The sequence below is a fragment of the Schistocerca nitens genome, chromosome 2 (assembly GCF_023898315.1).
Source record: "Schistocerca nitens isolate TAMUIC-IGC-003100 chromosome 2, iqSchNite1.1, whole genome shotgun sequence".
NCBI lineage: Eukaryota > Metazoa > Arthropoda > Insecta > Orthoptera > Acrididae > Schistocerca > Schistocerca nitens.
Window position 1 is genome coordinate 684188897 of NC_064615.1, and position 23860 is coordinate 684212756.

Genomic DNA, 23860 nt, shown 5'->3' on the forward strand with positions numbered 1-23860 from the left:
TGTACTGTTGTGGAGGAAATATGGGGCTCACAAGAGCTGTAGCACACAATACCGTGAGCTGCGATGACTGCTGTCTGTGCCGCTCGTTGCTGACAAATAAGATAACTCTCGTTCTATCTGGATTGACCTTCGCCAATCAAACTCTCCCTATGCCTTGATGAAGTCAAGGACTCCTATTCACCCCTAGTCTAACTACTGGCGTGGTACACCGGTCAGGTAACCAGTCCACTGAGATGCCCCTCAAAAATTCGCTCGCAGGCATTTAACTATAACTCTGTCCATTCACACTGCACAATAAGAGTGGCGGCCAACACAGTGAACAACGCTTAATCGCAAGGACTCAATATAGAGTCGCACTCCGATTCACTCTCGACAGAGGTGCTCTCCCAGTGAAGTACTGAGGAGAGACTTGTTCCTCGCTCTTTGAGTACACGTACGAGTGCGCACGGTCTTGTTACATATTCTCGCTCCAAGAGCGACAACGGAATGGCCCCTCTCCACGCCAGACGTGAAGGGGAATATCTTTCGGTCTCTTCCATTACTTCTTCAGCTCAAGGGGTCAGAAATATCGTCTGTCAATCAGCATTGCTCTTCTAAAGCGGGAGAATGACGTTTCGTTTAAGGCGACCAATCCGTAAATCTGTAGCATCGGCGTTTGGCGTTTGCTGTCTCCCTGTGAAAATCTCTGAAACTGCTTGCTATATTTGTAAAGAATGCGTAGGCTGGACGCTCCCACACAGTGTAGCAGAATTTGCTTTTAAGCCGATCACGGGGTAGTCCTTTCGCTCGGGCGAATGCTGTTTGCTCTATGGGCGGTCACCGGCCGACGTAGATAGGTTGGGACTGGCCTCCTGGCGTATGGTTGCTCTCCCGAACTAAAAGTCCCTGCGACCGTCGTGTCTGGAATGTGTGTGTGTACGCTAGCCTCGAGTATTTCAATCTCGGAGCGCATTTGCGATTTACTAGTTATTTGGATATCGTTTACATGAATTCATACAACATTGACTTTATCTTATCGAGTTTGGGTTTCATATGAAGCGTCTTGATGTGCAGAATATGATTGTGAGGGCGGAATATGTAAGCAATGAAGGTCAGGAGACCATGACGTCTTATAATGTGGAACAGGCGGTGATCACATTAATGTGACAGGATGGTGTATCTGGCCAGCTATGCATGATCATAGAGCGAAGACACAAACATTGAGATAGGAAATGAGCTTTGCAGCAAGAAAATATTAACACAGTCAGTGTGGTGGTGTGTAGAGTTCCATGGACTCTCGGAAATGGCGCTAATGTTCCTGCTACCTTTGATACGGCAGCAGAGGGAGGTGTGCCAATAGTGGTGCGTCCCTTGAAAACATTGGACACCACGTCGTCTCTTTAGGCAAGCCCCAGTTCTGCGTGCAGCAACACGATGGACGCAATCGTGTCTGCAGGCTCGATGAACGTCGCCAGACTGCATTCTCCATCGTCGTATGGGGCCAGCAGCTGGCATGATGTTATTTGGTGCCGTTGGGTGTCATTTTTGACTTTCACGAGCAGTATTTGGACAACAGCAGTTACATTTCTCACATATTAATGCTATTGACTGCGCCCTCCCTTGGAGGTGCCGGTGACGTAATTTCTCAAAAAGATAATGCAGTACCGATTGTTGCCCATGTAGTCCTGGCCTGTCTCGGTACAAAAGGTATTCTAGTGTTGCTCTGGCCAGCATGTTATCCAATTATATCATCTGTTGGAGACATCTAGTCATAGGTCCTCCGGAGACTGGCAGCTCAGCACTGACCAGCTGTTACGATTGATGAATTCTGGAATAAAGTTGAAGCAGCATGGAATGACGTAACCATATTTGTCATCCAAGCTTAGTTGTTGGCATCGTTGCTACCAGAGGTAGCAGCTTTATGTATTGAATTTCGCGCTCTGTGTACACTCAGGTTACGTCCATATTATTCTTTCTACGATACCTACGAAGCTTTCAGTTTTTTGATATCCCCGCTGGTTTTGCAATTCTAAGATGCACAGTGTGTTTAGCGAATAGGGTGTAGCTGGCAATGATTTCATAAAATGAATAATGTTGACAATAGCCTCAACTAGCCAAGCTCTTTGTTCTGCTTTCTATTTCTCTTCTTTTGTTTCTGAAATATCATTAGTGTAGGGTAATACGTATCATTCTACTTTCTGTACGGTGTTTTTAAACAAGTACGTAATAAAGCATTTGTGAACGTGTTGCTGTATTACAGTTCTTATCGTAAGTGTTCAGTTTTTAGTTTAAATACAACTTTTTTGGTGCTCAAGCTAACAAAGGTATTAGCAATTTCTGGACTCACATACGATTTTGTGTCGTACGTTATTCCCATATGTGTCTCGATGGAACTATATTTAGCTGTCCTGTACAGTCCAACAGGTGCTGTTGTTGACATTCATGAGCACATTTCGCTACTCATACTTCGCATTTACAAAAGTATTTTTGCGCGTGTTTACTCTACGAGTTTAAAGGTTGTAATATTGCCAACTGTCACGATTCGTTCCCCACTCCACTCTTGTGACTGTTAGGTGGCTGCATGTATTTCAGTTTTCACTTTTTGCTGTGCAGGCGTGTGCATACGACACAAGCGTATGTATGTATGTGTGTGTGTGTGTGTGTGTGTGTGTGTGTGTTTGTGTGTGTGTGTGTTTGTGAAGGGCAACTAAGGTACTAGAAGAAGTGGGAAAATTTGGGATGCGAAAATCAACAGTATTAGTTTTTATCATAATTTATGTGGGTGCTTTTCTATATGGGTAGGAGGGCTCTGGAAGATGACAGGAATAGACTATTTATCGTTTAACAGAGCTCTAATCTGGATCTTCATTTGTCAGTGTTTCAACTATGTTGATGACTAATACAATCAAAGCATTGCTAATTATTTCATTTGGCCACTCAGTACTTCCCTTCTAAATGCGCATTTGTGTATGGTAACTTTCCTGCAAGGTTGGCAGGTTTCTGCTGTAGTTGTAGTCTGTAATAATTATAGTGTCGTGTTCCATGTTTGATGGCCGATTACCATTCTGTATTATGTGCTCAGAAAATGTTGTCTGGCTTTTTTCATTCGCTGGAGTGTGTCGTTAAGTGAAATCCTGCTACGCTGCTGGTGATCCGTCTGTCAGTTGGGGACATTTAGGCTAGCGTCATCCTTGCTGTTACTTGGGAGCAGTGGGCTTCCATATTCGTAACCATCTACAGCAATATAAAAGAAGACTACTCCACATTGAACACACAAACATTGTCACCGTACAGTACACATACACATTTGGGGCATAATACAAAGGGCCTAAGAAGGTAACGACTCATCACCAGTAGCATATCTAAATAAATGTACCAGGACACCTGTTAGCGGAGATGTACCGGTATATTATGGAATAAGTCCACATTTCGCCTTTATGATGGCTTGAACTCTGCTGGGGACACTATCAATTAGGCGTCTGAATATCTGTGGAGGAATAGCAGCCCATTCTTCCTCAAGAGCCGAAATCAGAGGAGATACTTGGATGGCGCGGTCCGGAGTGAAGTCGACTTTCTAACTCATCCCAAAACTGTTTCATTAGGTCCAGATGGAAACTGTGGTAAAGCCTCTACCTTTCATTAATGTTTTTGTCCACAAACTACTCCATCTCAGATGCTGATTTGTGACAGGGTGCATTACTATGCTAAGAAAAACAGTCATCGTCTCCAAACAGTTCCCCTACTGTACACAGTATACAATACTATGAAATTTGTCCATAACCGTCCACACTTAACGTTTTCTTAAATGCAGTAAGGGGATCACAGGCTAACCAAGAAAACACCCCCATAATTCCCCACTTCACTCTTGGCACTACACATGATGGCAAGTAACGTTCTCCAGGGATTTGCCAAAGCCATCTCTTCCATCGGATTGACACAGGGTGCACAGTCATCCACTGAGCAGTGGTATCCCTCTTTACACCGCCTAAAGCGTCGTTTGAGATTGGCTACGGAAGTATGTGGCTTATGAGGAGCTGATCAAGCACTTATCCCATTCCTTTTAACTCTCAACTGCTGGTGGCACATTATAACTGACGAATGGTTCCTTACGATGATTTCATGAGATTTTTTACAACCACTGTCCACCATGTTCAACGGTCCCTGCCCATCACTGTATGAAGTCCGTCTGGTCCTGGTTTAGCTTTGGTTGTTCCTTCGCGTTTCCACTTCGTAATTACATCACCAACAATCGACTTTGGCAGCTTCAGAAAAGGTGAAATATCACTAATGGATGTATTACTCAAGTGAATCTAATGACTTGTCCACGTTCTAAATCACTGACCTCTCCCGATTGAATGATTCTGCATACAGCCTGCCACTGATTTTAATATTCTATGAGTAATTTTTTGATTTGGATCCTGCGGAGAGAAAAGTCTGTCGCAAGAGGTGGCCGAGGAGGCTTACGTGCCTTAGACACAATACCAAACTTCGTGTGGTGCCTCAGTACAAACACCTGTTACGAAAATAAGTGTTTATATTATAAAGTATGTGTTAGTTTGATAACATCAGTCGACTTCGCAACAACTGTATGTGAACCACAATGGCGATGTGAATATGTCGCAGTCAGCGTCATACCCAGACAGGAATATGACGGGTGGTTTTAGTACAACACTTGTCGACGCACTCCTGGTCTGATTAGACATTCAATGCATGGACCTCAAAGTACGTTATGTAGGAGCTTGTTATGACTCATGGTCCGTATCATATTACCAATATTACGTCACAGACGTACAACAGTAGAACTGATAGGCGTGCCTGAACATACTTTGTTGGATGTGACAAATATACCGGCTTTAAACAGGTTGTAGACAGAAGATCTCGTATGCGTAAGCCAAGTCCAGTGGCAGTGCTTGATACTCTAGTGAACGACATACTCAATGATAAATAGGTATAAGCAATAATCCGTAATGGGGACAAATGGTAGCACTCGATATTCTTGTGAATAACATATCCAACGACAAATTAGGTGAATATCAAAATTCCAGAAGTCTCCAGCAGGAAAGTGAAGTCGACAGCAGTCATATTAGTTCATTTTGAATGAAAGACCAGCCCAGTTTTAGCGGCTGCTACAGGAGGAGTAATATCACACGGACTAGAGGCCAGCTCAAGACGTGGCTGTTCCCACTATCCCACAAGTTTACCGTACCGAAGACAGAGGCAAAATAACTACTAAAATAATATTTTTTTTTTTTTTAGTTTCACTAAGGAGGCGGGGACGGGTGTCCGTTGCCGTTTCCTCCTTGGACATTGGAAGAGAAATGACTCTTGGTGAGAGTGATGCTGAAGCGGTGTTGGCTTCTGGCGCAGAGTCACTCTTCGTTTGTAGTGCTACCAAAATGATATCAGGAAACTTTTCCTGATGACACAGTGGTAGTCTCAACCCATAGAAACACACCGGTTTTGTGCTTGAAAGACTCCCAGTGGATTGGGTAATGTAACATTGGATAGGGTACACCAGTAGTAGTCACATTGTCGTAATACAGTGTCTAGTCATGGTAGGTAGTCATACTTTGTTATATTTCAGTAACGGAGTGTGGACTCTGAGTTCTGGAGAACAAGTACCTGCACGAATGACAGGAATTAACTGCTAAGTAAATTTAGAAATGTATTTAATGTTGCAATTAGTAAAGATTCATTTAGTTTTAATGGTGTACATGGTCTCTCTCAAAATACGTATTCTAGCTCTAACAATGTATTCAGCATTGCATAGTAGCTGTATGAACACATTGTTTTAATTATGTCCAGAATTATAATTTGTATTATACAACCTGACTTGGGCAAAATACTGCATGTTTAATCTATAACAGCTATAAATAAATTGATTAATATTATCTGAGTGTGTTGAGGCATAATACTCTCGCATTATTCGTTCACTGGATAGTGACATCACATTCAACGACTGCTTTGCTGCTTGTCAGGTTTAGTAGACTACAAAGTTGCTGCATGGAGAGTCACCGTCTGCCACAGAACAGCCTTACTCTTTAAAAACAACTATAATAGTCACCTGTACTATATGGCTCCACGCGTCAGGATGATAGTAACAGCACTTCGATTTTGCCAATGCGTCTGTTCGGTTTTCTTGGGTCATATTAGACAGCTGTAGTGCTTAGCAACACATACATTTATTTAACATTCACTGAATTTGGATTTGGGTTTGTTGCAGACCAATGCTGAAGGCCATCAAGCAGTCGTCAGAGTCGCGGTTGGTGCTGGACTGTGACACAGACATGATCCTGCCAGTGCTGCGACAGGCTGCCGAGGTGAAGCTGACGGAGGTCTACCAGTCATACTTACTCACCTCCCTGGTGCGTTTCAAACTCCGTGAGCTCTTCACCAAACTATGAACTACACTGACTGACCAAAACATTACGACCACTGCACACCGAGAAATTGAATGCCATCTGGTGCCACTGCGGGCATATGACGTGGAAGGAAAGCATATAAACGGAGCATCAACGAACAGTGAAACATTCTACGGAGGATAAGGGCCTAAAATGAGGAAATCCACTGATATAAGCAACTTTGACAAAGGGGAGATGGCTATGGGCCGGCATCTCGCAACGATCGTCTCACAAATGGTGAAGCTTGTAAATTTTCTCGTGCTACTGTCATGAGTATCCATGTAATTGGGTGAAGGACGCTGAGACAACAAGTAGGCGTAAAGTAGTTGGATGTCCTCACCCATCACAGAACGTGGAGGTGGTGCACTTGCTCGTTCTGTAAAGCAAGATAGGTAGCTGCCTGAGATAGATCTGATGACAGAGTACAGTGCTAGTGCAGATATATGTGTTCTTGTGTACATTGTTCAGTGAACATTCGTGAACATAGGTTTCCACAGCAGTTGAACCGTGTGTGTTCCCATGTCGCCCTAATGGCAGCGTCAGTTACGATTGCTGTGGACAGGGGTCATCATGATTGGGTCATTGACTAAAGGAAATGTGTTCCCTGGTCAGATACACCATATTCTTTGTTACGCCAGGTCGGTGCTTGGGTCTGGATACACCATAGACGAACAGCAGTAATAGGCAAAGGCATAAACCAGTGCATGCTGCATTGTTGCTAGAGTTTCCCCCTCCTATATAGGTCACCCCATCCCCCATGCAGCTGAGACAACAAGTAGGCGAAAAGTAGTTGGATGTCCTCACCCATCACAGAACGTGGAGGTGGTGCACTTGCTCGTTCTGTAAAGCAAGATAGGTAGCTGCCTGAGATAGATCTGATGACAGAGTACAGTGCTAGTGCAGATATATGTGTTCTTGTGTACATTGTTCAGTGCACATTCGTGAACATAGGTTTCCACAGCAGTTGAACCGTGTGTGTTCCCATGTCGCCCTAATGGCAGCGTCAGTTACTATTGCTGTGGACAGGGGTCATCATGATTGGGTCATTGACTAAAGGAAATGTGTTCCCTGGTCAGATACACCATATTCTTTGTTACGCCAGGTCGGTGCTTGGGTCTGGATACACCATAGATGAACAGCAGTAATAGGCAAAGGCATAAACCAGTGCATGCTGCATTGTTGCTAGAGTTTCCCCCTCCTATATAGGTCACCCCATCCCCCATGCAGCTGAGACAACAAGTAGGCGAAAAGTAGTTGGATGTCCTCACCCATCACAGAACGTGGAGGTGGTGCACTTGCTCGTTCTGTAAAGCAAGATAGGTAGTTGCCTGAGATAGATCTGATGACAGAGTACAGTGCTAGTGCAGATATATGTGTTCTTGTGTACATTGTTCAGTGCACATTCGTGAACATAGGTTTCCACAGCAGTTGAACCGTGTGTGTTCCCATGTCGCCCTAATGGCAGCGTCAGTTACGATTGCTGTGGACAGGGGTCATCATGATTGGGTCATTGACTAAAGGAAATGTGTTCCCTGGTCAGATACATCATATTCTTTGTTACGCCAGGTCAGTGCTTGGGTCTGGATACACCATAGACGAACAGCAGTAATAGGCAAAGGCATAAACCAGTGCATGCTGCATTGTTGCTAGAGTTTCCCCCTCCTATATAGGTCACCCCATCCCCCATGCAGCTGAGACAACAAGTAGGCGAAAAGTAGTTGGATGTCCTCACCCATCACATAACGTGGAGGTGGTGCACTTGCTCGTTCTGTAAAGCAAGATAGGTAGCTGCCTGAGATAGATCTGATGACAGAGTACAGTGTTAGTGCAGATATATGTGTTCTTGTGTACATTGTTCAGTGCACATTCGTGAACATAGGTTTCCACAGCAGTTGAACCGTGTGTGTTCCCATGTCGCCCTAATGGCAGCGTCAGTTACGATTGCTGTGGACAGGGGTCATCATGATTGGGTCATTGACTAAAGGAAATGTGTTCCCTGGTCAGATACATCATATTCTTTGTTACGCCAGGTCAGTGCTTGGGTCTGGATACACCATAGACGAACAGCAGTAATAGGCAAAGGCATAAACCAGTGCATGCTGCATTGTTGCTAGAGTTTCCCCCTCCTATATAGGTCACCCCATCCCCCATGCAGCTGAGACAACAAGTAGGCGAAAAGTAGTTGGATGTCCTCACCCATCACAGAACGTGGAGGTGGTGCACTTGCTCGTTCTGTAAAGCAAGATAGGTAGCTGCCTGAGATAGATCTGATGACAGAGTACAGTGCTAGTGCAGATATATGTGTTCTTGTGTACATTGTTCAGTGCACATTCGTGAACATAGGTTTCCACAGCAGTTGAACCGTGTGTGTTCCCATGTCGCCCTAATGGCAGCGTCAGTTACTATTGCTGTGGACAGGGGTCATCATGATTGGGTCATTGACTAAAGGAAATGTGTTCCGTGGTCAGATACATCATATTCTTTGTTACGCCAGGTCAGTGCTTGGGTATGGATACCCCATAGACGAACAGCAGTAATAGGCAAAGGCATAAACCAGTGCATGCTGCATTGTTGCTGCCGGCCGAAGTGGCCGTGCGGTTAAAGGCGCTGCAGTCTGGAACCGCAAGACCGCTACGGTCGCAGGTTCGAATCCTGCCTCGGGCATGGATGTTTGTGATGTCGTTAGGTTTAACTAGTTCTAAGTTCTAGGGGACTAATGACCTTAGCAGTTGAGTCCCATAGTGCTCAGAGCCATTTGAACCATTTTTTTGCATTGTTGCTAGAGTTTCCCCCTCCTATATAGGTCACCCCATCCCCCATGCAGCTGAGACAACAAGTAGGCGAAAAGTAGTTGGATGTCCTCACCCATCACAGAACGTGGAGGTGGTGCACTTGCTCGTTCTGTAAAGCAAGATAGGTAGCTGCCTGAGATAGATCTGATGACAGAGTACAGTGCTAGTGCAGATATATGTGTTCTTGTGTACATTGTTCAGTGCACATTCGTGAATATAGGTTTCCACAGCAGTTGAACCGTGTGTGTTCCCATGTCGCCCTAATGGCAGCGTCAGTTACGATTGCTGTGGACAGGGGTCATCATGATTGGGTCATTGACTAAAGGAAATGTGTTCCCTGGTCAGATACATCATATTCTTTGTTACGCCAGGTCAGTGCTTGGGTCTGGATACACCATAGACGAACAGCAGTAATAGGCAAAGGCATAAACCAGTGCATGCTGCATTGTTGCTAGAGTTTCCCCCTCCTATATAGGTCACCCCATCCCCCATGCAGCTGAGACAACAAGTAGGCGAAAAGTAGTTGGATGTCCTCACCCATCACAGAACGTGGAGGTGGTGCACTTGCTCGTTCTGTAAAGCAAGATAGGTAGCTGCCTGAGATAGATCTGATGACAGAGTACAGTGCTAGTGCAGATATATGTGTTCTTGTGTACATTGTTCAGTGCACATTCGTGAACATAGGTTTCCACAGCAGTTGAACCGTGTGTGTTCCCATGTCGCCTTAATGGCAGCGTCAGTTACGATTGCTGTGGACAGGGGTCATCATGATTGGGTCATTGACTAAAGGAAATGTGTTCCCTGGTCAGATACATCATATTCTTTGTTACGCCAGGTCAGTGCTTGGGTCTGGATACACCATAGACGAACAGCAGTAATAGGCAAAGGCATAAACCAGTGCATGCTGCATTGTTGCTGGAGTTTCCCCCTCCTATATAGGTCACCCCATCCCCCATGCAGCTGAGACAACAAGTAGGCGAAAAGTAGTTGGATGTCCTCACCCATCACAGAACGTGGAGGTGGTGCACTTGCTCGTTCTGTAAAGCAAGATAGGTAGCTGCCTGAGATAGATCTGATGACAGAGTACAGTGCTAGTGCAGATATATGTGTTCTTGTGTACATTGTTCAGTGCACATTCGTGAACATAAGTTTCCACAGCAGTTGAACCGTGTGTGTTCCCATGTCGCCCTAATGGCAGCGTCAGTTACTATTGCTGTGGACAGGGGTCATCATGATTGGGTCATTGACCAAAGGAAATGTGTTCCCTGGTCAGATACACCATATTCTTTGTTACGCCAGGTCAGTGCTTGGGTCTGGATACACCATAGACGAACAGCAGTAATAGGCAAAGGCTTAAACCAGTGCATGCTGCATTGTTGCTAGAGTTTCCCCCTCCTATATAAGTCACCCCATCCCCCATGCAGCTGAGACAACAAGTAGGCGAAAAGTAGTTGGATGTCCTCACCCATCACATAACGTGGAGGTGGTGCACTTGCTCGTTCTGTAAAGCAAGGTAGGTAGCTGCCTGAGATAGATCTGATGACAGAGTACAGTGCTAGTGCAGATATATGTGTTCTTGTGTACATTGTTCAGTGCACATTCGTGAACATAGGTTTCCACAGCAGTTGAACCGTGTGTGTTCCCATGTCGCCCTAATGGCAGCGTCAGTTACGATTGCTGTGGACAGGGGTCATCATGATTGGGTCATTGACCAAAGGAAATGTGTTCCCTGGTCAGATACATCATATTCTTTGCTACGCTAGGTCAGTGCTTGGGTCTGGATACACCATAGACGAACAGCAGTAATAGGCAAAGGCATAAACCAGTGCATGCTGCATTGTTGCTAGAGTTTCCCCCTCCTATATAGGTCACCCCATCCCCCATGCAGCTGAGACAACAAGTAGGCGAAAAGTAGTTGGATGTCCTCACCCATCACAGAACGTGGAGGTGGTGCACTTGCTCGTTCTGTAAAGCAAGATAGGTAGCTGCCTGAGATAGATCTGATGACAGAGTACAGTGCTAGTGCAGATATATGTGTTCTTGTGTACATTGTTCAGTGCACATTCGTGAACATAGGTTTCCACAGCAGTTGAACCGTGTGTGTTCCCATGTCGCCCTAATGGCAGCGTCAGTTACGATTGCTGTGGACAGGGGTCATCATGATTGGGTCATTGACTAAAGGAAATGTGTTCCCTGGTCAGATACACCATATTCTTTGTTACGCCAGGTCAGTGCTTGGGTCTGGATACACCATAGACGAACAGCAGTAATAGGCAAAGGCATAAACCAGTGCATGCTGCATTGTTGCTAGAGTTTCCCCCTCCTATATAGGTCACCCCATCCCCCATGCAGCTGAGACAACAAGTAGGCGAAAAGTAGTTGGATGTCCTCACCCATCACAGAACGTGGAGGTGGTGCACTTGCTCGTTCTGTAAAGCAAGATAGGTAGCTGCCTGTGATAGATCTGATGACAGAGTACAGTGCTAGTGCAGATATATGTGTTCTTGTGTACATTGTTCAGTGCACATTCGTGAACATAGGTTTCCACAGCAGTTGAACCGTGTGTGTTCCCATGTCGCCCTAATGGCAGCGTCAGTTACGATTGCTGTGGACAGGGGTCATCATGATTGGGTCATTGACTAAAGGAAATGTGTTCCCTGGTCAGATACATCATATTCTTTGTTACGCCAGGTCAGTGCTTGGGTCTGGATACACCATAGACGAACAGCAGTAATAGGCAAAGGCATAAAACAGTGCATGCTGCATTGTTGCTAGAGTTTCCCCCTCCTATATAGGTCACCCCATCCCCCATGCAGCTGAGACAACAAGTAGGCGAAAAGTAGTTGGATGTCCTCACCCATCACAGAACGTGGAGGTGGTGCACTTGCTCGTTCTGTAAAGCAAGATAGGTAGCTGCCTGAGATAGATCTGATGACAGAGTACAGTGCTAGTGCAGATATATGTGTTCTTGTGTACATTGTTCAGTGCACATTCGTGAACAAAGGTTTCCACAGTAGTTGAACCGTGTGTGTTCCCATGTCGCCCTAATGGCAGCGTCAGTTACGATTGCTGTGGACAGGGGTCATCATGATTGGGTCATTGACTAAAGGAAATGTGTTCCCTGGTCAGATAAATCATATTCTTTGTTACGCCAGGTCAGTGCTTGGGTCTGGGTACACCATAGACGAACAGCAGTAATAGGCAAAGGCATAAAACAGTGCAAGCTGCATTGTTGCTAGAGTTTCCCCCTCCTATATAGGTCACCCCATCCCCCATGCAGCGATGCCAGAGCTCCCCTCACCTTCTCAAAGTCAAGGTCACCAACCCTCTCCCCCCCCCCACCTCATTCCTAGATAACGAGTTTAGCCCACCTTGCCTCCTAGATATCGGAAATGGATGGTGGCATTGGTATTTTATTACCATTTACTTGATGGTGACCTTAAAAAAGTATTTAAAAATGGTTAGCTGAAATTATAGCAAGATCTTGCAAAGTGGTTGAAAGCATAGCAGTTCCTATTTCTTACATATATTAGGAAGTTCAATAGGACTATTAATCCTATTCCTCCTTGAGTTACAGAAGAACTAGTTGTTTATTTGTAGAGTAGCTGAGCTGTCTACAAGTTACAGGAAGGTTATTGTGTTCTAGTATTCTGCTACAAAACGTTACTATGATCAACCATTGGCACATGGTTCAGTGCCTCAGAAATTCTGAAATCACTTTGTTACAAAATTATAAAACAGGGTTTTACCTCTTGATACACTATGCCTCTCCAATATAACGGATACATCATATGTCAAGAATATTTATTTCATGGCCATTGCCTCAGATGTGGTGTACCATAGCCTGTAGTGCCAGCTGTCAATATATATATACAAATATCACTTATTTACTCAAGACTAGAAAGAGATGTAGGTATCCTTGTTAGTTGTATTTCGTCTGCAGCAATGTATAATCTAAAACCCATCAAATCTAAAATAGTCAGTGACAACAATATATCATAATAAATATGAGCAACAATGAAAAGAGAGCCAGTTCATTAACAGACTGCGACTTCAGACTGTAAGATGCAAAAGAATTGCATTTCTTAATCGAATGGTTTTCTTAAAATCTAAAGAGCAGCACTGCATAACAGGGAAATTCAGTAATAGTCGTTTTGTAACTTTTTATGCATAAGTAAAATTTTTACTGAAGAACTAATAACGAAAACACCTGTAGCTTTGGTTTGTATTAGTAAAGCATATTTTTAGACATATGACAGATGTGTCAATATGCAATTCTTCACAGCTGGCCAAGTGGCTAGAGGACTACCAGCCTTTATATTGTACTGATTTCATTTAACTTTTTTATACACATGTTTCTGTATATACTGCCTAAGTAACTTCTTAATGTTGTTGTGTAATCATTGCAGATTTTTGTATTCACGCACGTATTTTCTGTTATACTTTAGTTGTTTGCCATCTCACAGGTCTCTCTTGTCCTACAGAGGAATGTGGACTGTATCAGACAGATGAATTTAATTTTCTTACACTAGGTTTGGTTATGATAATAACCATTTACTTCTGCTCTTAGTTTTCTCCGCCATAATTACATTTCTCAGAATACTACATGTCACTGTTTTCAACTTAGCCTACACGGATAACTGCGACATGAAGAACCATCCTCGAGTGTAGCTGTTCCTGGCATGGTTGGATGCAGCCTTGTCCAGCTCTCATGATGCTACCTGTCCCAGTGTAATTGTTTCATAATCATCATCATCATCATCATCTACATCCCTAACTTGGCATTTGGGTCCATTCTGCCTCCTTCAAAATGGGCAGTGGTCATAATGTTTTGGCTTATCAGTGTATAAACACTGGATGTCTCTTTTAAGATGAAATAGGATCCCCCAGTTTCTTAAAATTTCTCACAGTTTATTTCGGTTCATTTTATCAAATACCTTTTCGTAGTCAGTAAAAGGCAAGAGAAGCTAGTGAACTCAGTTCATGGTATTTTTCTATTGGCTGTGTCATAGTGAAGAGACAGCCTGAGGTAGGTTTTCCTTTGCAGAAGCTATGGTGAGCATCTAATATCGTTTCAGCGATAGGATACAGTTGTTAAATTTCTAGCACATAATTATTACATATAATTAGTTCTGAAATTCATATCTGCTTCTTTTCTTATAAATTGGTCATATTTGAGCTATATTCCATTCGTCAGGTGTATAGCCACTTTACCAGCACATATTCCTAAAATCGAGTACTCTTATTTTTGCAATATTTGGAGCATATTTTATCAGTGCTATGTGAATCTTGTTACATCTTGGAGTCTTCCTGTTCTTGCTGTACATTAGTGCGTCTTGCAGTTCTTTCAGCGTCACTAAGTCTATATTCCTGTGTGCTTCACCAAAAATAATTTATGTATCTTGTGCGTCTCAGCAGAGGGTTTTGTAACCAATTACTTTCATAGATAGTGTTTATTTCTAGATTATCCATACCTTCTCTATTTGAATGTTTCATGATTTTTGTGTGCTTTGTCTTGTCTTCTTATTACTTCGTGTTCATTACCTGTAATATATATTTTCCAATTATGGTTTTCACTTACCTGAGTGCCCTTTCCACTACTGCTAATTTTCTTTTGTGATTCAATCTCTTATCTTGTTCATCTGGAAATTCAAGAATTTTCTTGTTGTCTTCTTTGTTTTTCGGTCTCTTTTTTCTGCAGTTGGAGATATACAAGTTGTATAGGTTAGTTACCATCTTTTGCAATTGTAATGAAAGTCTTAATACGACCAAACGCATTTCGTTTTATTCTAAGCATCTTCAATGGTCACTGTAACAATATGGGTTCCTTCTTTTTTACTATTTTGTTTCCTGTAACATATTTTTAATCAGACTTGTTGCTAATCTCCAATTAGACTACATATTTCAACAGAATCACAGACCCATTAAAAGAAGCTTCCTTTTCTTTCTTGTACCAAGTGTTTCTGTTGCTACTTCAGTTATTACTTCCTTTATATTATTCCTTTCCTGGTTATGTTATACACTTTTAAATTTAATTTATGTAGGCTACTCTTCAAGCCTTTTCCGATATAGTAACCAGATGCTCTCTTCTTTAAGGGGGATAGGACGTCAAACGGGCCGACTTGGAGCAGGAGAGGCACCACAGGACATTTTATTTTCTACTGTCTATACTTTTACAAATAAATTCATAAAACTTTGTTCATCATTATATTCATTTATTTTGCTTTCCGTCCAGCTATCTTTCTGTGACTTTGTTGTTAATTGTTTTATTTTATTTTCATCGTGTTGATTATACGTTATTGCAGTACTGATTTTCTGGCCTGCTGACAGACTTGCTCTGTTAAGTTAATCAGTTCATCGTTGAAATCCAAGTGTTTAAAAAAAATGTTGATTTGACTCTCGGTTCCAAAGTTTTCCCGCAAAAAGTCCACACAAATCTTCCCTGAACAATGAGAAATCTCAGCCAGTGATTACCAACTAAATGTTAAAAAACGGACAACATCTCATTTACCAGATATTTTTAAGCCACTAAGTTAGGTTCTTTTCTGCGTTGAGGGAGAGAAAACGTTTGTGTCCATGAGATCTTGCAAGCAGATGGCACTCACAAAAATTAAAAACATCTTTAACAGTAATTGCCACACACCTTCCCGGTGTGAAAGTGGTGAGTAGCTATATTTTGCCCAGCACGTCTCCGTCAAAGTTTTTTGGAAGGGTTTTCAGCGAAAAACGCATCCCCGAGATGTTCTTTTAGCAGGGTCAGCAAGGTAATTTTTGTATTTCGGATAGTTAGTTGAAGTGGTGGCCAGATGCCCTTCCTGTCGCCTTCCCATTACTCACTGGGACGTGTGTACCCCGACTATTTGGGTGTTGTCTTATACATGTGAAAGTGAGCGAAGGTTATCTAATTGTTTTGCGAATCGTGTAACTGAGGTGGAGCTTGGGTACCAGCCCGCTATTCACGTAGTGGTAAGTGGAAAACCGCTTAAAAACCACATCCATGCTGGCTGCCACACCGACCCTCGTCGTTAATCTGCCGGGCGGATTCCATCCAGTGCCAGTGCACCTACAGTGAGTCCAAAAAGTATTCGTCTAGCTGCATATCTTAAGGAAACAAAGTCTGTGTAACATGAAAAGAAATGTATACAAACTCTAAAGAGCCAGTCATGTAAGAAGTACCTCGGCAAGTCATTTTTGTTGAAAAGCAAGGCAAGGAAAGACATACATCCAAATCGACAGCAAGTTTAACAAAATAGAAAATATAATACAAGAGTTAGTTCATAAAGTATTCGTCCATCATCTGAATATGCCGAAATTCTACTCGCAGTGATTAAACTGCAACGCTGATCCACGGCACACAATAGAGTCACAATAGAGTGATTCTGAACGGCGCCGATGCAGTGCAGTTAGCGCCATGGGTCGTAAAGGTAGTGAGACGATGCTGATCGAAAGGAAACTTATTCTGTGCTTACATAATGAGTACAAATCTTCTTACGAGATTGCTAAAGTAGTCGGTAGACCTAGATCGACGGTTCAGTGATAATAGATCGATTTTGCGCAACAAAATCATTAAGAAACCAACCACGTACCGGACGACCTCACACTTTGACTGACGCAGACGTGAGACTTATCATGAGGGGAATGAAGAAGAAACCTAAAATCAGCGCTTCTAAGTTGGCTGGGAAGTTAGAGTCTAGGGGAAAGAAGATATATCCCAACACAATCAGAAATACCTTCAAAATGTATGGGTAACGCACAAGAAATTTTGGGTCAGTGAACAGAACCGAAAGAAACGTCTTCATTTTGCGATGTAACACAGATTCAAAAAGGAAGACTTCTGAAATAGAGTAATATTTTCTTATGAGAGTAAATGTAACGTATTCGGGTCGGGTGGCAGTCGAATGGTGTGGCGTAAGAACAATGCGGAGATGTTTCCACGCAATCTTGTGCCAACGGTTAAACACAGTGGTGGCTCCCTGGTGGTGAGGGGCTGTATGAGTGCTGCAGGTGTTGGAAAATTACATTTCTTAGAAGGTACAATGGATCACCATATGTATATCAACATTTTAAAGGACCACCTGAATCCTAGCGTCAAAAAATTGGATCTGCAAGGAAATTACATTTTTCAACAAGATAACGACCCAAAGCATATGGCTCTATATACAAGGCTGTGGCTCCTGTGCAATACCCCAAAATAACTGAACACCCCTCCTCAGAGCCCAGACATTAATCCTTTGGAAAGTACTGGAAGATAGTATCAGGAAAAGACACATTTCTTAAAAGAAGCACTTCAAGACGAATGGGACAAAATTCCAGCCTCTCTGACGGCAAACTTGGTCAAGTCGATGCCCAGAAGACTACAAGCAGTGATAGCTGCAAAGGGAAACCCCAATAAATATTAATTTTTGTAACTGAAATCATATTTTCAGATTGTAAATTAAAAAAATGAGTAGACGAATACTTTTTGAAGTAGCCCTTAAATAAATTCTCCATTTTGTCGAATTTGTTATCGCTGTGGCTGTATTTATTTCCTTGTCCATCAATAAAAATGACTTACCAAAGTTCGTTGCATATGACTGGATGTTCACATTTTATGTTCCCTTCCTTTCACGTGACATATACTTAGTTTTTTTTTTTAATTACAACTAGACGAATACTTTCTGGACTCACTGTACTTGTACCAGAAGTGGATCTTTTACACACATAACTATCCAGGTGGACATCATTACCCTTGACAGCCTCATACAGATTTATGTAATTCGGAGCAATAACAGAGAAAGATGAAACGTACCAGCCGAACATCTGACTTACACATTTCAGAATATTATTTTTCTGATAGAGATGCCTTTAATATAGTTTTTATCGTCTAGTTTACGACTAAGACCATAGCTGACTATCCTTTTTAATGAAACAAATATCCTCGTGTGAAACTGTGTTTGATTTTCTTCTTTTCATCGAATTTCCGATACCTCTACTGTATCTCGTTTGACTTTGTTTGATTCCTTTACCAAATACTTTAACCTTCCTTTGGTTTCTAAAGTTCTGAAAATTATTGTCATTGTACAGAATATACATATTCTTTCCGTTCACCTTCATAGCTTGGTCATCTAAATGGTGCTTCAAGAATATTAAACTAATAGAAGTGTGTTGTGTATAGGAAGAATTTGTCATGTATTTGTTCATTCCTTTCAGTGACCAATGAGAGTTAGTTACTGCTTTTAACCACAAAATTATCATCGCGAACAAAACCATTTTGTAGGATTCTATCGCCGTTTTACCAACAGACTCCAACCAACATAATTCCTTCATAATTTAGTGCTCTCTGGAAAGCATTTGTGCAGTATCAGAAATATCTTTGTTATTCAATACTGCTAATAATAATCAGAGAATCAGTAATCAGAGACACTTAAAAGCATGAATTGTTACCACTAGTTGCCAAGTTCTTAGTGAAATGGAGTGAAATTAATAGCACCAGAAAGTTCTTTGTGTCTGTGAAAACTACAAGGAACTAAACAGTTGCTATAAACTCCTTTTTATGACTTGATTCTATCTATGAGACCATATGCGAATTTACCGTTTTATCCACGTGCATTCAGTTTTCGTTATTCTCTACAAATTCTACTAACATGATGATTTCTGTTATTTCTGATAGCATAGCCAACCGTGTGTTTTGGACTACGTATTTCATTTACCCTTGGTACTACTATGTAGAAACTCCGATCAGTTTTTTTTTAACTTTGTGCAACAATAAACGAAAGATTTTTGCCCTTCTACGGTACAAGAACTCAAAGGCACACGTCCTTATTCACATTTCAGTTCATATTCTAGAAGATATAAGTCGAATACAAACCTTACAGTTAGTATGTGTATCCGGTGCTAATTTGTAGTTCTCTCGAAATTTTTGTAGTTGAAACTGAAAGTAGTTGGTAATACGAACTTTACATACTTCACAGATTTGCTTGATATAAAGTTAATTGTTCATTAGTTCCTTCTTTACTGTTTTCCACTAAAAATTAAGATAACAAAATTATAAAATTCAAGAAAACCAGATTCTGCTAACTACAATATTATTTTCTACAAGATCACTTTAAATTTCTGTCAGGGCTATATATCCATAGTTCGATGTTTTGAAACGTTAATGTCTCTTTGAAACAGACAAATAGCCCTCATATATTTTCCTTATAAATACGCAAGATGTTATGATTTTATGTTGACAGGATGCGCACACTTTGGATTTGACTCAGTTTCGTCTCAGTGGTACCAACATCACAACACTGCGACTCATCCAGCCTGACAGCGAAGCCGTTCTGAAGACGATGCAAGACTTCGAATACCGTTGGAATAAAACTCCTGTCACAATCACTCCGCATACGATGCGGGTATGTTTGATCCTTGCTGAACTCCTCAGTTAAGCATCGTTGTCTGTTTATTCTATTTCATTAATAGAACGAACAGCAATTTAAATTAAGTGATGTATGGAAGTTGCCGATAATAATCTAACAAATTTCTGCCTTGAAGCCACATTCATTGTAGTTAATCTCAGTGTCGTATTCTTGCTTCCACAAGTAAATTTAGTTAGGAACGATGGCATGATACTGCTGAACCGCATTGCAAAAACTAAATTTTGAGTGTTATGCAGTACATGTATGTGGTAATCAGTATAAGGGTAACAATCTGTGTTTCGGTACCTGCAGTTTTAAAGCTGTGGTAACATAACTCGTCCCTGCTCTATGACAGATGTTTGTTACTGGATCGGTGTACCTTGTCGATCAGATATGGTTTTTTGAGTATTAGTGTCCGTCGCTGAGCGTGATTAGAATGTGAGGCAGGATACAGCGCTTCCCAGATGATTTCGTAGTAGAGATAGTTTGTTATTGCCCCCTTCCTACTTGTGAATTATACAACAGCTGTGAAGCTGTATTATGCGGACAGTTGTTATGAGTGTTTGTGGAATACACTCCTGGAAATGGAAAAAAGAACACATTGACACCGGTGTGTTAGACCCACCATACTTGCTCCCGACACTGCGAGAGGGCTGTACAAGCAATGATCACACGCACGCCACAGCGGACACACCAGGAACCGCGGTGTTGGCCGTCGAATGGCGCTAGCTGCGCAGCATTTGTGCACCGCCGCCGTCAGTGTCAGCCAGTTTGCCGTGGCATACGGAGCTCCATCGCAGTCTTTAACACTGGTAGCATGCCGCGACAGCGTGGACGTGAACCGTATGTGCAGTTGACGGACTTTGAGCGAGGGCGTATAGTGGGCATGCGGGAGGCCGGGTGGACGTACCGCCGAATTGCTCAACACGTGGGGCGTGAGGTCTCCACAGTACATCGATATTGTCGCCAGTGGTCGGCGGAAGGTGCACGTGCCCGTCGACCTGGGACCGGACCGCAGCGACGCACGGATGCACGCCAAGACCGTAGGATCCTACGCAGTGCCGTAGGGGACCGCACCGCCACTTCCTAGCAAATTACGGACACTGTTGCTCCTAGGGTATCGGCGAGGAACATTCGCAACCGTCTCCATGAAGCTGGGCTACGGTCCCGCACACCGTTAGGCCGTCTTCCGCTCACGCCCCAACATCGTGCAGCCCGCCTCCAGTGGTGTCGCGACAGGCGTGAATGGAGGGACGAATGGAGACGTGTCGTCTTCAGCGATGAGAGTCGCTTCTGCCTTGGTGCCAATGATGGCCGTATGCGTGTTTGGCGCCGTGCAGGTGAGCGCCACAATCAGGACTGCATACGACCGAGGCACACAGGGCCAACACCCGGCATCATGGTGTGGGGAGCGATCTCCTACACTGGCCGTACACCACTGGTGATCGTCGAGGGGACACTGAATAGTGCACGGTACATCCAAACCGTCATCGAACCCATCGTTCTACCATTCCTAGACCGGCAAGGGAACTTGCTGTTCCAACAGGACAATGCACGTCCGCATGTATCCCGTGCCACCCAACGTGCTCTAGAAGGTGTAAGTCAACTACCCTGGCCACCAAGATCTCCGGATCTGTCCCCCATTGAGCATGTTTGGGACTGGATGAAGCGTCGTCTCACGCAGTCTGCACGTCCAGCACGAACGCTGGTCCAACTGAGGCGCCAGGTGGAAATGGCATGGCAAGCCGTTCCACAGGACTACATCCAGCATCTCTACGATCGTCTCCATGGGAGAATAGCAGCCTGCATTGCTGCGAAAGGTGGATATACACTGTACTAGTGCCGACATTGTGCATGCTCTGTTGCCTGTGTCTATGTGCCTGTGGTTCTGTCAGTGTGATCATGTGATGTATCTGACCCCAGGAATGTGTCAATAAAGTTTCCCCTTCCTGGGACAATGAATTCACGGTGTTCTTATTTCAATTTCCAGGAGTGTATATAGTCGTTTTGTGTCTGTGGCTAACAGTTATTACGTAACTGAAATGAAGACACAGGGTGTAGCCTGGTTCTGATACATAACTTGCTCGTGGGTTAGCACCAAGGGGCCGCAGACGACCAACGGACAATAGTGTCTTACCCTCATTCCGTCGGAAGTCGTTGAGACCTATTGATTTAACTCATAATATTGGCGCGTAGGTTGGTATACAGGAACTGTACTCCATCGTATCTCCATCCTTGTTGTCCTGGTCTGATACCTATCCTTTCATAGCATGGATACTCGAATTATGTCCTTCGAAGGGTGACACTGAAGACCATATAGTCTAAAGTAATTACGGCATCCATTTTTCCAACCAAGAGTCTGTTAGCAGTGAGTATTAATACACGAAACTCACTACTCATTGAGTGATATCGTTAACTGCTGAGTAGGTAATCCGACACGAGTCATGAGACAGTTCATTCATCCGCTTGAGCAACTTGCTTCTTCAATGAAAAGCTAAATGCTTGTGGAAAGTTGACTACTCTGAATTTCTGTTTACTCCAAGAAAGTGTTACACGACGTAAATGGTGCTGAGACCATGTCCTGTACGACAGAGGTTACTGAAATTCGTTCATGTATCGTGTTCTGAAGATTCCATCAAGAAGAATAACCTTCAGGCATGCGGAACTAGTTAAAGTATACATTTACAAAATACAAGCAAATCATTTTAAAAAAATCGTACTACAATCTTTATGCTGTATTATCAAAAACTATCACTATACTGCCTAATGATATTTGTGCTTCTGCCAGGTAAAGCTTACCTCGAAAATGAGGGAGAAATGTGCTACTTTAATAAAAACTGGTTTTGTCTCAGTCGTATTAAAGAGTTGTTGTTGACCTATTGGTACCTTGATGTCAACTTGCTTATTGTTGTTGTTGTGGTCTTCAGTCCTGAGACTGGTTTGATGCAGCTCTCCATGCTACTCTATCCTGTGCAAGCTTCTTCATCTCCCAGTACCTACTGCAACCTACATCCTTCTGAATCTGCTTAGTGTATTGATCTCTTGGTCTCCCTCTACGATTTTTACCCTCCACGCTGCCCTCCAATGCTAAATTTGTGATCCCTTGATGCCTCAAAACATGTCCAACCAACCGATCCCTTCTTCTAGTCAAGTTGTGCCACAAACTTCTCTTCTCCCCAATCCTATTCAATACCTCCTCATTAGTTACGTGATCTACCCACCTTATCTTCAGCATTATTCTGTAGCACCACATTTCCAAAGCTTCTATTCTCTTCTTGTCCAAACTGGTTATCGTCCATGTTTCACTTCCATACATGGCTACACTCCATACAAATACTTTCAGAAACGACTTCCTGACACTTAAATCTATACTCGATGTTAACAAATTTCTCTTCTTCAGAAACGATTTCCTTGCCATTGCCAGTCTACATTTTATATCCTCTCTACTTCGACCATCATCAGTTATTTTGCTCCCTAAATAGCAAAACTCCTTTACTACTTTAAGTGTCTCATTTCCTAATCTAATCCCCTCAGCATCACCCGATTTAATTTGACTACATTCCATTATCCTCGTTTTGCTTTTGTTGATGTTCATCTTATATCCTCCTTTCAAGACACTGTCCATTCCGTTCAACTGCTCTTCCAAGTCCTTTGCTGTCTCTGACAGAATTACAATGTCATCGGCGAACCTCAAAGTTTTTGCTTCTTCTCCATGAATTTTAATACCTACTCCGAATTTTTCTTGTTTCCTTTACTGCTTGCTCAATATACAGATTGAATAACATCGGGGAGAGGCTACAACCCTGTCTCACTCCTTTCCCAACCACTGCTTCCCTTTCAACTTGCTTACATGGGTATTTTTCAAAGAACGTAATTGGCTAAATTTGTTAATATACTGTCCTTCTTACAACACAACGTCAGTTGTAAGGCAACTTTACAATAAAAACTACTGTTTGCCATGTAGCTAACAGAATTTTTCAATCCTTGAATCCAAATATTCAGATGGTTTGCAAAAGGGGTGTCTAATTAAGGATATTCTTTTTCTGTTTTTATTTTTAATTCGTTGGGATTACCATTTTGTTGTTTCGATAACACTGATGAGAATGATGCTTCATCTGTTGACTACAGGTCGTCCTTTGAGTTAGATACTCTCTCTTCGTAGCACAATATTCTTTAATCTCAGGATTTACCAGTATTTTAACCTTGCTTCTATTCAGTTTCTTCCCCTTTAGGTGAAAACAGATATATTAGTCATCGAAGATAACAATGTTTCAAGTCACACTGTTATGTCTTGTCACTCTATTCATGT

At 42.7% G+C, this 23860-nt stretch overlaps 1 protein-coding gene across 1 annotated transcript in view; it reads left to right on the forward strand.

Annotated features, from left to right (window-relative positions):
• The window catches only part of LOC126236824 (glutamate receptor ionotropic, kainate 2-like), a 238785-nt gene that overhangs the window by 79620 nt on the left and 135305 nt on the right, over positions 1–23860 (forward strand). Inside the window, exons 6-7 of the mRNA XM_049946424.1 lie at positions 6203–6344; positions 19387–19548. Coding sequence (XP_049802381.1) covers positions 6203–6344; positions 19387–19548 — 304 coding nt within the window. The remainder of the gene's footprint in view (positions 1–6202; positions 6345–19386; positions 19549–23860) is intronic.